The sequence below is a fragment of the Leptodactylus fuscus genome, chromosome 3, assembly GCF_031893055.1.
Source record: "Leptodactylus fuscus isolate aLepFus1 chromosome 3, aLepFus1.hap2, whole genome shotgun sequence".
Classification (NCBI taxonomy): Eukaryota; Metazoa; Chordata; class Amphibia; order Anura; family Leptodactylidae; genus Leptodactylus; species Leptodactylus fuscus.
In genome coordinates, this window is record NC_134267.1 from 14,310,336 (window position 1) to 14,329,711 (window position 19,376).

A 19,376-nucleotide genomic window follows, 5' to 3' on the forward strand; every position below is an offset into this window, starting at 1 on the left:
AGACTACTGCAACACCTTTCTCCATGGACTCCCAGCAAACACCCTCAGCCCCTCCAGTCCACCTTAAACTGCGCTGCTCGCTTAATCCACCTCCCCCCGCCCCCCCCCCCCTTCATCGGCCGCTCCCCTCTGCCAGTCCCTCCACTGGCTACCTATAGCCCAGCGAATAGAGTTCAAAATACTAACACTAACATACAAAGCCATCCACAACCTGTCCCCTCCATATATCTCTGACCTAATCTCCCGATACAGGCCAACATGTAACCTCAGATCCTCCAATGACCTCCTACTCCGCTCTGCTCTCATCCACTCCTCACACAACCGTCTCCAAGATTTCTCTTGTGCACCCCCCATACTCTGGAACTCCTTACCAAGACACATAAGACTGACCCCCACAATCACAGGCTTCAAGAAGGCCCTGAAGACTCCCCTATTCAGGAAGGCCTACACCCCCCAATAACACTATCACCGCACCGCCATCTGTACAGTCTCCCCCTCTACTTCTGTCTCTACCCCCTTCCCTCATAGATTGTAAGCCCTCGCGGGCAAGGCCCTTGTGTACTATATGTAAACCCTCAAATGTAAAGCACCATGGAATGAATATAATAATGTACAGCACCATGGAATTAATATAATAATTAAAGATGAGTGAGTACTATTCGAAACTGCCGTTTCGAATAGCAAGCTCCCATAGGAATGAATGGATGTAGCCGGCACGCATCACGGTGCCGGCTTCCGGCCACTTAACCCCCTGCGTACGGGTTGCGTCCATTCATTCCTATGGGAGCCTGCTATTGGAAACGGTAGTTTTGAATAGCACTCACTCATCTTTAATAATAATGTAAAGCACCATGGAATTAATATAATAATGTACAGCACCAGGGAGTTAATATAATAATGTACAGCACCATGGAGTTAATATAATAATGTACAGCACCATGGGATTAATATAATAAAGTACAGCACCATGGAGTTAATATAATAATGTACAGCACCATGGGGTTAATATAATAATGTACAGCACCATGGAGTTAATATAATAATGTACAGCATCATGGGATTAATATAATGTACAGTACCATGGGATTAATATAATAATGTACAGCACCATGGAATTAATATAATAATGTACAGCACCATGGAAGTAATATAATAATGTACAGCACCATGGAATTAATATAATAATGTACAACACCATGGAATTAATATAATAATGTACAGCACCATGGAATTAATATAATAATGTACAGCACCATGGAATTAATATAATAATGTACAGCACCATGGGATTAATATAATAATGTACAGCACCATGGGATTAATATAATAATGTACAGCATCATGGGATTAATATAATAATGTACAGCATCATGGGATTAATATAATGTACAGTACCATGGGATTAATATAATAATGTACAGCTCCATGGAATTAATATAATAATGTACAGCACCATGGAATTAATATAATAATGTACAGCACCATGGGATTAATATAATAATGTACAGCACCATGGGATTAATATAATAATGTACAGCACCATGGGGTTAATATAATAATGTACAGCATCATGGGATTAATATAATAATGTACAGCATCATGGGATTAATATAATGTACAGTACCATGGGATTAATATAATAATGTACAGCACCATGGAATTAATATAATAATGTAATGCACCATGGAATTAATATAATAATGTACAGCACCATGGAATTAATATAATAATGTACAGCACCATGGAATTATTATAATAATGTACAACACCATGGAATTAATATAATAATGTACAGCTCCATGGAATTAATATAATAATGTACAGCACCATGGAATTAATATAATAATGTACAGAGCACCATGGAATTAATATAATAATGTACACCTCCATGGGATTAATATAATAATGTACAGCACCATGGGATTAATATAATAATGTACAGCTCCATGGGATTAATATAATAATGTACAGCTCCATGGGATTAATATAATAATGTACATCTCCATGGGATTAATATAATAATGTACAGCACCATGGGATTAATCTAAATAAATAATAATAATAATAATATTCCTGGTGGTCTAGGATAGTTATGGATTATTATTATTATTATTATTATTATTATTATTATTATTATTAAATATTTATAGATTTTTATTTGAGATCTAGGGACTGAAGGGGTAATTTTTACTTTTATGGGGGTTTTTATAGGTTTAAAACCTTCACTTTATATTCTTTTTTAGTCCCCCTAAGGACTTGAACCAGTAATCATTAGATCGCCTGTTCCATGGACTGCATTATTGATGATTTACAGTCTATGGGGAAATCATTGTAGCTCTATTGAGGCCCGCCACAGGCAAGCTTCAATAGATATAGAGTGATGAGAGGCCTTCCATAATAGTAAGAGGGTGGGTGGAGGCGCCACAGAAGAGAGATTAGCTCAGAACCAAATGAAAGGGCTAATGCCCGCGCCAGTGTTGCGCCCTGTACTTCAGCTATCTCCGACATTCCCAGTAAAATGAATGGAACGGTGTGCACGCTGCCTGATCACTGCTCCATACAGAACAAAGGACAGAAGTCTCCCCTTCTCCTGAATAGTGAGACCCCCACTGATCCTCACGGTATCCCCTATCCTGGATAGGACATAACTTACTTTGGTAGGGAAACTACTTTAAGCCCCCCCTACTGGTGGCTGCAGGTAGCGATGTGTCAGACATGCAACTGCTATGAAGATATTATACGTAGAAATTTGACAATGTTAGGGTGCATTCACACTGAGTAAACGCTAGCTTATTTTGTAGAGTAAAATTACACTTGTAAATTTTGCTATCCCATTGACTTCAATGACATTTTACAGGCGTATTTTTACAGGCGTATTTTTTACAGGCGTATTTTTACACTTGTAAAAAAATATCATTGAAGTCAATGGGATAGCTAAATTTACAAGTGTAATTTTACTCTACAAAATAAGCTAGCGTTTACTCAGTGTGAATGCACCCTTAAAAAGCAGGAATGGTGAATGCAGAGGTGTTACACGCGTGTAATAAGACATGTACTATAGGATGTTGGACCTATGCATAATCCATGATCATATTCCTAGTATTATCCTAGCAATGGCTGTTCTGCTCCCCTTTGAAATGAGCAGCCCGGCTTGTACAAGGGAAGGACAGTCGTGTATTTAGCTGAAACAAAAGGACAAATCAATTTGAGATGTCCCCGAGTTGTTCACATCTTAATGTATGGCACAATATCATGTTATCAGATGTGACACGATGCTTACTGCCGCTGCATGACTCCCAGTCATATCCCTAATAATACGGCCCAGGAAAACCCTGCACTTAACACGAGGTGCAGAGGAAGAAATTACAAGGAAAAAGCCATTAAGGCGACTGTCACTTGTCATTTGGCTCTTGTGTCCGCACTTCTGTTTGATTATAGAAGGGAAAATGTGTCTTAGGCCCTGTTCACATTGTTCACTGCATTGTGGCTACTGATAGATTGTTGCAGCAATAGAAACTACTACGACACATATGAGAAGGGAATATGTCACCAAATATATCCTATTTTTTAACCATGTTTTTATGTTAAACATATTTTTTATGCTTTTTTTTTAAGTCTGTATCGCAATTTTCAATCTGACCACTAAGCCTAATAATAAACTGACAATTGCAAAAAAATTTTTTGCAGTAATCACTTCATTTATATCAGAGATGGTATTATAATAGAAGATAACACCTCTATAGATAACACCACTGACCCATCACTACATCATTACTGGAAATGATGTCACAGCTTATCTCCTGCCCAAGTGCAACTGCTGTACGGGCCATGGACATACTCAATGGAGCAGACAGAGAAGCAAGACTGAGCATGTGTGTCCACTTAGGTCCATTTATTGAGGTGGACACAGTAAAGGCTATTCATAACTAGGGTTGAGCGATCGGGATCGGGAAAGATCGTATCCCGTTCGGCGATTGAGCAAATTTCACGATCGCGATCGGCTGGAAAATGATCGAAAATCGGATTTTAAAAAACGATCCTGAAATCTCAAGATCGGCTCAACCCTATTTGTGGGACAACCCCTTAAAATAAAGTCACAGCTGATCAATTATGCTGTTGAGAGGCGCGTGGAGGCGCAGAGGGGCCACACTAATTTGGGTGCTGTATTGCAGATCTTCTGTATAGCCAGGGACATTAGTCATGTAAGGCTCCTCATCTGGCTACATAATAACTGAGAAATCGGTAGCCAGATGAAAGGATTTTGGCACTGTTCTGGGTTCAAGTGAAGAGCCACTCTGACAATTGCAAGGCTGGCAATGCTAAAATTACTTTTAGGATGTCTGGAAACCAGAGATGGCCCGCAGATCTCCCAGGAGGGCAATAAACGAGAGATTCTGCAAATGAAAATGTCATAACTGGAAGAGAAAAGTCTGCAAACCAAACCCCCCCCCCAGGATCCCTTATCAAGAAAGCTGAGCAGGTACAGATGTAATGTGTTAGTCAATAGTCAGGCTGTACCTGTGAAGATGTGCTCGACCCCCTATGGAGAAAATAACCAAGAGGAAAAGAGGCGACGCTGCACCGCCAGTCCAAGGTGAAATGCTGGGAGTTTGTTAGTTGCCGACAGTAGATGTGAGGACTGACCCTTTCAGCACCATGGACAGTGGCTGGGATACGGCTGCAGTACATGGTAAGGCTGGGTCTCCTCTAAGGATAGGTCTACATGGTAAGGCTGGGTTCTCCTTTAAGCATAGAGCTACATGGTAAGGCTGGGTTCTCCTCTAAGGATAGGTCTACATGGTAAGGCTGGGTTCTCCTCTAAGGATAGGTCTACATGGTAAGGCTGGGTTCTCCTTTAAGCATAGAGCTACATGGTAAGGCTGGGTTCTCCTATAAGGATAGGTCTACATGGTAAGGCTGGGTTCTCCTCTAAGGGAAGGGCTACACAGTAAGACTGGATTCTCCTCTAATGTTAGGGCTACATGTTAAGGCTGAGTTCTTCTCTAAGGCTAGAGCTACTTAGTAAAGTTGGGTTCCCTCCAGGGCTAGGGCTATATGGTAAGGTTGGGTTCCCTCTAGGGCTAGGGCTACATGCTGAGGATGGGTTCCCTCCAAGACCAGGGCTACACAGTAAGGCTGGGTACTCCTTTAAGGATAGGGCTACATAGTAAGGCTGGGTTCTCCTTTAAGGATAGGGCTACATGTTAAGGTTAGGTTCTCCTGTAAGGCTAGGGCTACATGGTAAGGTTGGATTCCCACCAGGACTAGGGCTACGAGGTAAGGTTGGGTCTCCTCTATGGCTAGGGCTACACAGTAAGGCTGGGTTCTCCTTTAAAGATAGGGCTACATGGTAGGGTCTCAGTGGTCACATGGGCACACCAAGCACCATGTTGTCCCCAGAAGAGCGCCAAATGCCATGTTGGAGGCCCAAAAGACAGGAGGGAAGAGGAATATAAATGTGTTTTTTTTTTTTTTTCACCTTCCCTAGGACTCCACCAATTATACTCAGGGGTCGGAAGAGACCCCTGAATATCATAATTTACCGCCATCCATGTCACAGCGATCATTTTAGTTCATCTGAGACTATTCCCCAATTTTTTAGTATTGTTAAAACCAAACAATTTGGAATATTTGGGTCAACCCAGTTCGGAACAAATCAATTCGCCCATATCTTTTCCATATTCCTGTGTGTGTACATACCCTTGGAAGACCTCACACATAGGGACTGTTATATCGGGATTTCTTAGATTATACAGCTAATGGTCCATAGATATTTGTTTACAAGCAGGACCCTGATCAGAGACCAGAATCTAATTGCCGGGCCCCGTCCTTCTCCCTGAGGCCATTATACGCAGCTATGAACCAGTCAAATATTGGGATTAAGTCGCATCTTTCAGAACCACTGAAGAGGAAACATCTCAGGGCTCCGGCGCCGCGAACATCTCATTAACCAGGACGCAAACTTCAAACACAGGAAAGTCAACTATCTATTCATCACGCTGTGACTGATACACTCGCCCCGCAACCCGAACAACATTTTCCAAAGAGGAAGCTGAACACAATAATTTGGGGCACTTTAGCTGAATTGGCTGTTGGAAAATTATAGTCTTGTCTGTAGAAGTATTAATGGATAAAAGTGACTGCTCTTCTGTTACTTCAAGTCATCTTTATATCCTAGAAGAGTCCTAGAAGAGGTTGATACTTACTTGTAGATATATGTCTGGGAGGTCCAAGGTGTCTTTACAAAGCAAGGCAGCAGAATGAACGTCATGCAGCGGTTTACGGCCAAAGGCTACCAGTAGGGGAGTATACAGAAATCAGAGAGTCTGTAGGAAAATTCACAATGGTCCCGCCCATGATCAGCCCCACCCCTGATTAACCCCTCCCCTGCTTAAACAGTTAAAGGGTTTTCCCAGCTCTGATATTGATAACCAATCCTTAGGATAGGTCATTAACATTAGATCAGTCAGGGTCTGACACTCAACACTCCCACTGATCAGGTTTCAAGCCAGGCCAGCTTATCACTGCTTACTAAGCACAGCACCATACATCCTGTAGTGGCAGGACTTGGTATTACAGCTCACCAATCTGACAATGATCCTAATTTAGATCGCTGTCAGCCAAATGATCTTTCTAGACTCCTCAATATTCGCGCATGTATCCCTGCCGAGCATGCGTATGCTGTAAACAGAGAAAGGGGAGAACCCTATAGCTTGACACAACTGGTGGTGGCTGCAGAACAAAGCATTGGCCAATGACATTTAGTCGGTAGGCCCCCATTAAAATTAAATGGTTGGTCACTTGGCTTTAAAAGGTTTTTTTCTGGGCTAAACATATTGATGACTTATCCTGAAAATAGGTCACTAATATAAGATGAGTAGGAGTCTAACTCATGAGCTCCATAAAATAATGTTTATAGGAGTATTAACACTCTCCCCAGTGGCAGATGATGGGAGAAAGTTGGGGATCAGCCAGTTCCAAAATGCCCAAAAATGTACTAAAATGTAAAGAAATAAAATATTACCGACCTCATCCACATTTTCAAAGGCATTGATGACATCATACGGCAAGCAGGACAAGAGATCGATGACAAACCAGGTCTTCAAGTAGTTCATCCGTATCAACTTTGGGTCAGATATTACCTCCCCGGCAGGGCCAACAAAGGTGGTATGAAAATTGAGTACAATGTCCACCAAAAAGATCACATCCACAATGCTGTCCACCACCAACCACGCCACATTGTTCTGTTTCGTTTTGAAGGACACATTGTAAGGGACCAGAATGGCGGTGTAAAACGTCAATATCAAGATGACCCAGTCCCAGGTGGTTTTGAAAACACAGTAATGTAGAATGATATGTGGCGGGGTCTTCGGGGCTTCTTGCTTGTATTGCGGAAGAATTTCGGAACCAAGTTGCAACACCTGAAAAATATGGAGGACAGAGTCATTGTATGTCTGAGGCTAAAACTAACTTTGTTGTATCAGCCCTGTGATCAGAATAGTGTGATGCACCCAATGTATTACACCCTATATAATACACCCTATATATTACACCCAATATATTACATCCTATATATTACACCCAATATATTACACCCAATATATTACACCCAATATATTACACCCAATATATTACACCCTATATATTACACCCAATGTATTACACCCAATTTATTACACCCTATAAATTACACCCAATAAATTACACCCAATATATTACACCCTATATATTACACCCAATGCATTACACACTATATATTATACCCAATATATTACACCCTATATATTACACCCAATATATTACAACCAATATATTATACCCAATAATGAGAGTTGTTTTTACAGCATACCTACAAATGTCCTACCATTCCCAATGCCCAGAGCTAGGAGCCACTGCACTAATTCCAACACAGTTGATATTTTTTTTCTCTAGCCCCCATCGTTCCTGAGCAATCCTTTCTGATAGTTTCAGCACAATTATGTTCTCTATGGTCAGGTGGGCGGTCCTGTGCTGGAGTGGACAGACAGGGACCGACCACCTGACAACAGAGAACATAACTTTGCTGAAACTTACAGCAATGATTGGTTAGGAATGGTGGGGGCTAGAGAAAAAAATACCAACTGTTCCAGAATCAGTGGAGCGTTGTCTATGGAAAGAGTGGTGGAGGTGGTGAAAGGTCCTCGTTGAAGGGAGTGTAGAGGCCCTGGAGTATGAAGGGGGTACAAAAGGTTCTCATTTTAGACAACCAACACTATTACAAAATCAGTTAGGTTCCCTTCCCTGCACGGTGAGTGGCAGGGTGCCGATCTTCAGAGATTTGGAGAATGTGCTCATTCACTTGGCTAGAAACAGTTCTGTGCATGGAACACTCAGATAGGACAAATCTCTAAATCAGCACTGCGGCCCCTTCATTCCCTACATTGTCAGGATCCATCGCTGTCCCAGAGGTCGGACCACCATCGATCATAAAGTGATCGCCTTTCCTGTCAATGTGCCACCATTTTATAAGACGGGAATATCCCTTTAAGCTCTTGGTGACTCAATCAGGGGGTGACACCACTTTCATTATTCCACAGGGTAATGGCGGTAATTGAAGTTAATACATGAAACAGGAAGGTTAAAATTTAGTTACAATAGGGGCAATGTTTTCTATATTTTTATACTATTATATATATTTTATATGTTTCCACATGTTCTATATTACTGAATATTTTCTATATTTTTGATAATATATATATATATATATATATATATATATATTAAATAGTTCTATATTTTTTCTATATTTTTGCATATACATAGTACCAAGAACATGAGGAAATCCAAGAGAATCAGCTTCTCTATCACTATCCCCCTAATATCAATAGTGTCATTGAATCTATCATTTATTAGACATGCGGTAAATATCATTAGTGGTTCTTCATGTGACCACCTTCTTATTCTGCTATTCTGATTCATCTGTCCTATGATTCTTGCTACATTTCATCCCCAGTATAGGAATATATGACATGCTGTATACATGCAATTACCTGCCTTACTAATGGCCGATGCTCCGTAATGATCTATAGCAGCTCATGTGTAACAATGAGGGGGCTTTGGGAATTAACAGCTCGTCAATATCTCATTAATCTATATAATGAGGTAATCCATATGGCGGAGGGCGCTATAACTGTACATGATATATACAATATGCTGAATACGATATGAGGTCTAGCATCACCATAATATAAATGGATGTAATAGATTACAGATCATGCTTAAAGGGGACCTGCCGCCTCTCCTGACATCACTATTTTAGCAACTATCTGCATTTCCCATAAAATAACAATTTTGGTTCCTCATTTTTCATAACACTGTGCCAAACCGTCCCTCTGTTATTCACCTAGAAATTTAGGAATAAATTGACAACTGGGTGTTCCCGTTCTGCAAGGGGTGTGTCCCTGCATAGTCTGATACTGACAGCTTTGGTAGGATAGTATCAGAGTGTTTAGGGAACATGTTCCAAACTGGTAGCACTTGTCAATTTATTCATACATTTCTAAGAGAAATAACAGAGGAACAGAATTCTAAGAAAAGATACCAGAGAATGTAAAATGTAAAGGGATCCTATCATTGAGAAGGAATTTTTTGTCAATTACACGTAGGAATAGCCTTAAGAAAGGTTAATCGTCTCCTACCTTTAGATGTCTTCTCCGCACCGCCATTCCGTAGAAATCCCGGTTTTTGCTGGTATGCAATGGCCTACAAGTTTCACCGCCTGTGCCGGAAGAAGACACAGGAAGAGGAACATGGAGGCGGCGCTGGAGAGTTCTCTGGCAGCATTGGGGACGCCCCCAGTGCTGTGAGAGAACTCATTTGCATAATGGTGAAAACCGGCATTTCTACGGAATGGCGGCACGGAGAAGACATCTAAAGGTGGGAGACAAATAGCCTTTCTTAAGGCTATTCTGACGTGTTAGGGACAAACAATTCCTTCTCAATGATAGTATCCCTTTAAGTTTTTACTTTAAAATCCTGGAGAGGTTACAGGAACTCTTTAAAGGGGTAACGCCATGAAAATTGTTTACTCCCTCTCTTGACTGTGTGTTTAAGTTTAACTACAGTCTTTACTTCTTATCTGAGTGATTTCAGTCCATACAGGCAGATAAGACTACAATGAAGTCTACAGAGAAGGTGGGGGGAGGAGGAAAAGAAAAGAGAGCGATATGAGGCCATCTACAGTGTGAAATGAGTCAGGATAAGGTTGGATAGTAATTCAGCCAGCTGTGTTGCGAAAGAAAACTGTCTCTCTATAGAGGAGATGTCTCTCTGCTTTGCGGAGCTCTTCTGTTCCTATCCCAATTTTTTTTCCATAGACTTACATTGTATAGCTTTGTACAGTGGCAGGCAAAAAAGTGAAGAAACAGGCACTTTAAAAAAATAAAATAAAATAAAGTATATTACAAATAGAGATTAGTGAAGTGGTTTGGATCTAACAAGATTCAACCCAAATTTTCAAAAAGTTTCTGAAAGGATGCGAACCGGAAATTAGATTATTAGAATCTGGGGTCTCTTCAGACCCCAGAGTATAACAAAGGAAGGCCCAGGGGAGGTGGGGAAAAATATCACACAGTTGCACTTATCTTCCCTCACCTCTTCTGGGCATCCTCGTGGCATTCGGAGAACCATCTGGGTCCTCTTACGGCCTCCTGGATGACATCGTGCGCCACGGGTTGACCCAGGAGGCCAAGTCACAGACCTCAGTGGTGATCCCGGCACGCACGACGTCACCCAGGAAAGGACCCAGATGTAGCACCAGACGTTTATTTACCATGCCCAGTCTTACCCCCATGTATAATAATATACCTAATATAAAGGTGGGGGTCCCAGCACCTTCTACGTCTCCGCTTGTCTAATTGATTTGAGTCTTGTATTACGTTTTACAACATATCTACCATGGACAAGCTCCGATGCCTGTATAACCACTAGTGATTAATCTCAGGGGCTGTAATATCTCATGTAGTAACAAACCCATCCACCCCCGGCCTGTGTATCCGTCTGTAAATCCCGGCCCCCCTATTAATTATAAAGCGGCTCGTACAGTCTACAGGATGAAGGACCATTAATAACCCTCCTTGTATCTAGATCGTGGAAAGTGGCACGTATAAACAGCGACTTAGCGCAGTGTGTAGAGAAGCATCCTGTACAATGCGGATAAACTAAAACCAAAAATATCTGAACCAAAAATGACAAAAAGACTATGGCTCAGGACTACAGCTCAGATCTCAGGCCTCCAGCTAATGCCGCCATGCCCACCTCCTGCCAATACATCTACTGTATATTACTAAGCCCTGACCGCCATATGCCGTGCATCCTTTTATATTAATATTCAGGGCGATGAGCGGTCGGCGCTGCACCCAGCGGAGCGTTCCTCAAGAAATACCATAAGAAATTGAAATGTTTACGCATGTATAGCTATTTCTATTAAATCAGAGCTGATATACCGCCATCCGGATAACTGCTTTATTTTCGTAACAGCTTCATGAGTCTCGACAACTGCTTAAGTAAAGCTATTCAAATAGCAATTCTGGAGCGTGTTTTCAATGTGTTCCTCTGTTAGTCCTCATGGAAATGAAGAAATAAATTGACAAGAGGATCATTGCTGTTATCCATGTCTTTAGGGTGTTCCTCTTCTGCCGTCACTGGGGACATGAATATGTCAGGCTTCATAAAAATCCCACAGTCATGCACACGGACAACAATGGTAACACTCAGTTGTTTATTTATTCACACATTTCCAGGAGGAATAGCGGAGGAACAACACAATGCAGAATTCTAAGAACTGTTCCATTTTTTTTTTCTTTTTTAGAGGGAATAAAGATATTTGTGTCAAGTTATATGTTACTATATATCTGGTTCTGAGAAAGACCGGTGTCCATCAATTTGGCTACTGTTAGTCTATGGGCCTGTATTGTCATTGAAAGGGAGTTTCCAAAATGTTATAATCTCACATTTAAGGCTATGTTCAAAGCTATACCTGAAATCTGCACCAGTTACTAACTGATGAAATTTAATTTGGGACACATGGGACCTCCCGTGGTGCATTGGCATTATTAGGGTCCATTCACGTCAGAATCCGTGCACAAAAATAAGCCTCCCAATGGGTTCCGTGTGGAAAATGGAAAGCATTGAAGTCAATGGGAGGCTTATTTTTGCGTGCGGATTCTGACGTGAGTTTCGTGTCATAATCTGCGCCAAATTCCTCTGTGTGAATAGACCCATAGGTCGGAGTTTCTTAGTAATTCTTTAGCCTCTGCCCTGGGCTTAATAATTTTCCCCCCATTGTACCATCTGGATTTGTGGTCTCACTTAAACACTTCCAAGGATCCACATGAAATTCTTAGGCCTCAATGTAAAATCTGCACTAGGACCACCAAACTGTGACAGTAAGGGTAACTTCACGCAGAGTTTTTGCCTCAAAATCCTGACCAAAAAGACGGCTCCCATTGAAATCAATGGGAGACGCTGAGGAGCTTTTGCTGCTTGTGCCGGCTCCGGGAAAAAGAAGCGAGGTGCTCATTCTTCAGGCTGGACTAGGCCCATTCATTGGGCCTAATCTGGAGCGGAGCGTAGAGCTGGATGCCAGTGCAGTGCTCCAGCAGTGCAGTGCTCCAGCATTCAGCCGCGGTTACCCGTTTTTGGATCGACACCTGAGGTGGCCTCTGCCTCAGGTTCCGATCCAAAAAACCCTGTGTGAACTTACCCTAATGTATTGTTTATAGTATTGGTGTCATCATATTGAGAAGAGACCTGTAAGGTCCCAAGGCCCCAGTGTGACCTTACCCTTTACACACCCTCAAGTTACACCCCTGCTTGTGATATAGCCTTGCTATGGAGGCAGCCATATTTGTAGCCAAACCAATATTCCACCAATCACTTCTCTGCAATCTACAGGCCCAGTGTGACCTATGCTTTAGAAATGTCTGCCGCCTCCAGTGAACTAGAAGAAACAAGTCCAGTGAGCTCCATGTACAATGACACGTTATAGGATATATCACCTCAGCGAGCCGAGAATGCTTATGTACATTCTCTCCTTTATGGACCGTGGGAGCCAACTGCTGCAAGACCCCTCTGCTGCTAGTAAGAGCTCTTGTCAGGCGCGCAAGCTTCCCCCAACCTGCAAAAACAAGGACATAAAACATGGTCATACGGGGCAATATACTCTGCGGATCCTTCACAGGAGGCGAACTGCCCGAGCCAAATAATGGCTGCCCACATGACTAAGGCTTCTCGGCCTAGTTGGCCTCTTCTGAATACATCCTGATAATAATAGCTTTATTTCGGCTTCATTTCTTGGGTCTGAACCCCATAGGCTTCCATAACTTTTACGTATAACGCGTCACCACGGCAACAGTATAATACGGCTGATACAATACTTTATCTCCGTGTGTTTATTAGCCTAGTGGTTTTCCGTAGCCGTGTAGCGTGAGGTCACCAAGGCTACCAAACCCCAAGAGCGTCTATAAATATATTAGTCTGTATAAAGATTATTAACAGGACTATTAAAGGGATGATTTTATGGTAATATTAGTCATTGTATAATTAGATGAAGTTGTGACATAAAAGCGAATCCCATTCACATATTGCAGAAAATATTCACAGTGGACGCTACGATTTCCAAAACCGTTCCATCTTTGGAAATTGCAGAATTTCAATTATACCTACAGAAACAGCGGCGGTTTCCCTATAAGTATAATGGAAGCAGAAAGTTCACAGAGGAAAATTTTTTGGAGTTTCTGTGAAGAGCAATGTGGGAAAAACTGTGATTTGTTGCCGCCACGGTTTCTCCCACAATTCTTTATTGATGCGGCCCGCTACTTGGAGCCTTAGCCTGAGGGTAAGGCCCCACATTGCAGACACGCAGATTTTTTTGTTGTACATTTTGCTGCGGTTTTTTGAGCTAAACTCAGGAGTGGATTTAACAGAAAAGAAATATCTATGGGTAAATTCACATGGTGGAAACCTTGTGACTTTTCCGCGCGGCTAGCCGCAACGGGATGACAATACAGTGCACCAGCATACTGTCGCGGCATCCTAACCCTGATTAGGCCCGAATGAATGAGTCTAATCAGGAGTGAGACTCGAGCCGCAGAATCCATGGGAAGTTAGGACATGTCGCTTATTTTTCCTGCTAGCTGAAAAAAATCGCTAGCGGGGAAAAAAAGCGAAGAGCTTTATATTTTCCATTCTTTTCCAATCCACTTCTGGCTTTGGCTCAAAAAAAAATCACAGCAAAATCTACAACAAAAAAAGCTGCGTTCCTGCGACGTGGAGCTAAGGCCAGGGCCCCATGGGCCGTAAATGCGGCCTTTTACAGGACTTGCAAAGTGGATTGGATTCATGTGAATCCCATCCCCCTTGGTGGAAAAAATCGCAGCATGGACACGCTACGATTTACAAAACCGTCATGGTTTTGAAAATCGTAGTATGTCAATTATATCTATGGAAACGCCGGTGGCTTTCCCGTAGATATAATTGTAACAGAAAGTCCGTGGAGGAAAACTCAGTGAATTTTCTGTTCAAAGCGCTGCAGGAAGAACCGCGATGTGTTCACGCCGCGGTTGTTCCCACAGCACTTCAGCACTATGTTTCCGGCCCGTGGGACCTTAGCCTAAAGGAGTTTTCTGGTCTTGATGACCTATCCTTAGTGTCAGACCCCCACAAATGAGCGCCGCTTCTGCTTCTCAGACCAGGTGATGTTACAGTCAATGGTTCAATGGTCATATGGTCTCTTTGCAGTTCAGTCCCATTCAGGTGTCGTGGCGGCCATTTTAGTTCACCCGAGACAAAACCCCAATTTTTTTTATTTCATTAAAAACCAAACAATATAAGATATTTGTCAAACCCAACTTGTGCCAAAGTGGTTCGCCATCTCCAGTTCCAGCATGGGTGCCGGTATTGAGTGCAGGCATGAGTGGCAAAATGGGTGCAGGTATTACAATATCCCACATCTCATCCGGCCTTTTTGCATATGGTGCTTTCCTATATAATGAAATGCAATATATAACTAATATAATGTGTAAAAATCCTGATATGTGCATGGAGGCTAAGCCGGCGTGTCCTTTACTCAATGTCTCTGAAATGTAAGAAATCAATAATTTAGTGCTAAGAAGACGATGAAGTAAGAGATGTCGCCCGGACAGCAGCGTCAGCGCTGAGTAAGCACAGCAAGGCGGACAAGTAACTTGATTTGTGAATTGAGTTTCAGGTAATGAGGAGGGTTATAGGACCGAAGGGCTTAAATTATTCATCACGGAGATACTTGCCAATCAGATTAGAGTCAGCCCGACTCCATCATCCTGACCCCCTCCCTCCCCAATAATTACACCCCATAGACATGCTTATTAGATTCTTAGAGTAATCTTCAGGAGACGCATTGTCAGTATTAGATTCATATCCCGAGAGCCTGTAAGCACAAAATGGCCGCCAGTAAGACGGTGACCAGCCAGGACTTCATGGAAACCAGAACTTTTACCAGTAATGATGGCGGTCTATATAACGTAGGCATCGGAGACTTTGTCGCAGACTATCACACACACTCTTGTTGTCTCCACCACTTTCAGTTTCAAAACAGTGGACACCCAATGGACCCTATTAAGTCAATGGGGTCCACCCGGCTCTGTGTGATAGAGCTCTTTTATCAGTTCAGCTCTCCAAGTTCCCCCCAACGGTCCCGAACAACAGAGAACCAGCGCTAGTTTGTACCTAACGTAAATATTCAGAACTTACAGCAGTGGTGACGAGAATGGAGACCACTGCACCAATACTCACCGTGTAATCTGTAATCCAGTCCTGACCCCAAGGACCTTAATATAAGCATCCTTCCTACAAGGCCAACCCCTTGGCATAGGCCTCCATTGAATACCAGAAAACCTGCCGTTGGAATCTGATTGGTTGCTATGGACAACTACTCCCAATTTTCCCTTGTGTTGATAAATATACCCCATATGTCCCCCATTATGTCCAAATATATATATAATGGGTGATGTCTACAAACCTTTTGATGAATCATCTTCAATCGGCTGCTTGAACGCTGTGATGTCACTAAAGGTGCAAAGAAACAAAACCACTTTGTCCTGCTCATTTCGGATCGGAGCAATCTTCACAAAGAACCACACAGGCGTCCCTGAAATATGAATACAGAAATTAGGGATCTGAATGATGATAGGTCACATGTTCACAATAGTGGTATAGGGCGTATCAGCTGATCCTGCTGAAGGGGGCGTCACTGATGAGCTTACACCTGAAGATTCTGCTCATCATGAATCTTAACTCTTTATCCTACTAATAGAAAGTTTGTGTGTTTGGATGTTTGGATGTTTGTGAATGTTTGTTCCTCAATCACGCTAATACGCCTGGACGGATTTGCGTGCAATTTTCCACAAACATAGTTTTCCCTTAGGATTGAGTCATAGGCTACTTTTGGTGCCACTAAACAACATGGCTTCCTAGCAGGAGACTCACAAAAGCAGGACTCCTAGCCCCAGCTATAGACTCACACATACTGCCTGGCATTTCCTGCCTCAACCTGCCTGCACACTCCTTACTGTCACCTCAGGAGTAGCCCTCACTCTACTCACTCACATTTACATATAGCTTTCCACTATATAACACATCACATTGTCTGTATCACTACATACACAATATAACACATCACATTGTCTGTATCACTACATACACAATATAACACATCACATTGTCTGTATCACTACATACACAATATAACACATCACATTGTCTGTATCACTACATACACAATATAACACATCACATTGTCTGTATCACTACATACACAATATAACACATCACATTGTCTGTATCACTACATACACAATATAACACATCACATTGTCTGTATTACTACATACACAATATAACACATCACATTGTCTGTATTACTACATACACAATATAACACATCACATTTGCTATCCCACCAAACTTTTTAAAGCACTTTTCCAGTTTCACACGTCTGTGTCCGCCCAATTCTCAAATCACCACAGATGAAGTCGCGGGTAAAAGCTAGTATTATATAAAACATTGAATAGCACTTGTCCGATTTATGGCCGGATCCCTCGTAGACTCAAGTTTGTGTGGGATCCATGAAAACGGATGCAAAACGGCCATGAAAAAATGGCAATTTTGATACATAAGGTGCAAAGATGCAATGACCTGCATGCTTAAATAATGAACAGGGCACTGCCTTCACATGAGCATTGCTGACCATTCAAACAGCGAATCTGCAAGGGTGCTCAGTCCGACCCCTACCAATCTGATATCAATGGACTTTCCTAATGACAGCCTAACAGTGATGTGAACCCAGAACCCCAATCTACTGTATATTATCCTCCGTGACTGTTCCTCTTGTCCCTTGCTCAATAGTGACAACACACCAGGTGACCCCCCCCCCCCCCTCCTGCCAATCACTGCCCACAATGGTGACGTCACTGTAGACAGTCCCAGCAATATAGGATACAGTGTTGGTAATTCTGTTATATTGGAATGATTACTATTTTTAATGTTCTGAGGCCCACCAAATTTTTTTTGATTCTGCAAAATTAAAAAAGGATCAGGTATGTGCAGCGCTATAAAAATAGCTATTACCAGCCATGATTTCCTAGAATTCCTGCGGCAGGACTAAGGAGCAGATCGTGCGCAGCAGCGGCTGTCTGCAGGAGAGAATACTACACGTTCATTGCTCCTCTCCCCTCAGTAGCACAGTCGCTATATGAATGCAAATAGATTAGAATGAACAGGGCTCTCACCAGCAGAAGATAATGAGCCGAGGTGATTTGGCAATTTACCAATCGCACAGAACTCATTGTTCTTTAATGATCACTGCAGCACCGAATAAAACAATGCAAGTGTATTATCTGCGGTGTAACAGTACAAAGGAGCGCGACTACGAGACACTGCATCATAGGTGGCCAAACGGTGCAAGCCAAATGACGCCGCCACTTACTGTTCTTCTTATACATTAGGATTTCAAAGGAGTTCATCTCGTAATTCTCAAACGTCTGTCTGACTTTCTCGATGGTTTCTTTGTCGGTCAACTCCCCATACATAAAACTGAAAAGAAGCAAGACATATGGTAAAAATCTACGGAATATAACTCTTAGTTGCTTCAAAATATCTTTTCACCAACTCTAACTTTTTGCATCTTTCAATAGGCGCCGCTTCACTGATTTCGGCACAGTTGGAATTTTTTCTCTAGCCCATACAGTTCCTGAGCTATTGGCATTTATATTTTCAGCACCCGATATGGTAATGAGGCTCTCTACTTTCAAATGGGCTGTCCTTGTCTCTCTGATCCATCTAAGGACCGCCCACATGACAGTAGAGAGCATCATTACCATATTAGGTGCTCAAACTAACAGCATTGATTGCTCTGGAATGGGTGGGGCTAGAGAAAAAATTCCAACTGTGCTGAAATCAGTGGCATCTATTGAAGAATGCAAAATGTTGGAGCTGATGGAGGTGGTGAAGGGTCCTCTTTTAAGCAGGGTCTGTTTGTTTTCCATAAACAGCGCCACTCTTGTTCATAGGCTGTATCTGGTAGTGCGGCTCAGTCTAATTCAATTCAGCATGGATGGTTTTTAATAACCCGACATGGTCCCTAGACAGAAGTGGCACTGACTACTCACAGGTATCCCATTTGATCACCAGTATGGGGGACCCAAGTCCCCCCATTTTAATAGCGCAGCCCCTCAATTCATCTCTATTCAAGTCCAATGCTGGCAAAGCCAAATAAGTGAATGGAGATACTGCCCACATACGTGACCACTACTTCATTCAAAAGGCAGCCTGACCCCTGTTCTCATGATTATTGGGGCCAAGCGTAAGTATAGTTATCCAGTGGATAGTAAATGGCTATAAAACCCCTTTAAGGACTGGACATGGAAAAACCTAGTGTAAATATAATGTATCTGCAGAATGATAGACGTATTCACATACCATGGACATCGGCTTATATTTTGTATAGTTCTTACCTGCATGTGCTGCTTTTTTGCATAACTTCGGCCCGGTGGTATCCTGACAACTTGCAGAACCCGTCATTGCTGTAGACAATAGGCCAGTCCACTATCTGGGCATTACCCAAGACAAAATTAGTCTCTGTTCCAAAAAGACAATAAAAAAAGATATAACTGGCATAACAATAATATCTGGGCAGCTGTGCGCACTGTTTAACCCCTTCTGAGAAATAATTCAAGGAGCACCGGCATCAGATTTCATACATGGCTGAATATAGATGTAATTCCTGGTATAGATAGACAAGCTGTATATTGATGTCTTCTGATCCATGAACTTTAAAGTGCACGTTCACATTTAAGCAACAT

At 42.2% G+C, this 19,376-nt stretch overlaps 1 protein-coding gene across 2 annotated transcripts in view; it reads right to left on the minus strand.

The window, feature by feature from the left end:
- The window catches only part of KCNH1 (potassium voltage-gated channel subfamily H member 1), a 214,055-nt gene that overhangs the window by 167,719 nt on the left and 26,960 nt on the right, over window positions 1–19,376 (minus strand). For both annotated transcript variants that reach the window (XM_075267108.1, XM_075267106.1), the window contains 5 exons: window positions 19,029–19,152; window positions 18,002–18,108; window positions 16,037–16,165; window positions 13,038–13,156; window positions 7,029–7,421 (listed from right to left, as the gene is read on the minus strand). In XM_075267108.1, coding sequence (XP_075123209.1) covers window positions 7,029–7,421; window positions 13,038–13,156; window positions 16,037–16,165; window positions 18,002–18,108; window positions 19,029–19,152 — 872 coding nt within the window. The remainder of the gene's footprint in view (window positions 1–7,028; window positions 7,422–13,037; window positions 13,157–16,036; window positions 16,166–18,001; window positions 18,109–19,028; window positions 19,153–19,376) is intronic.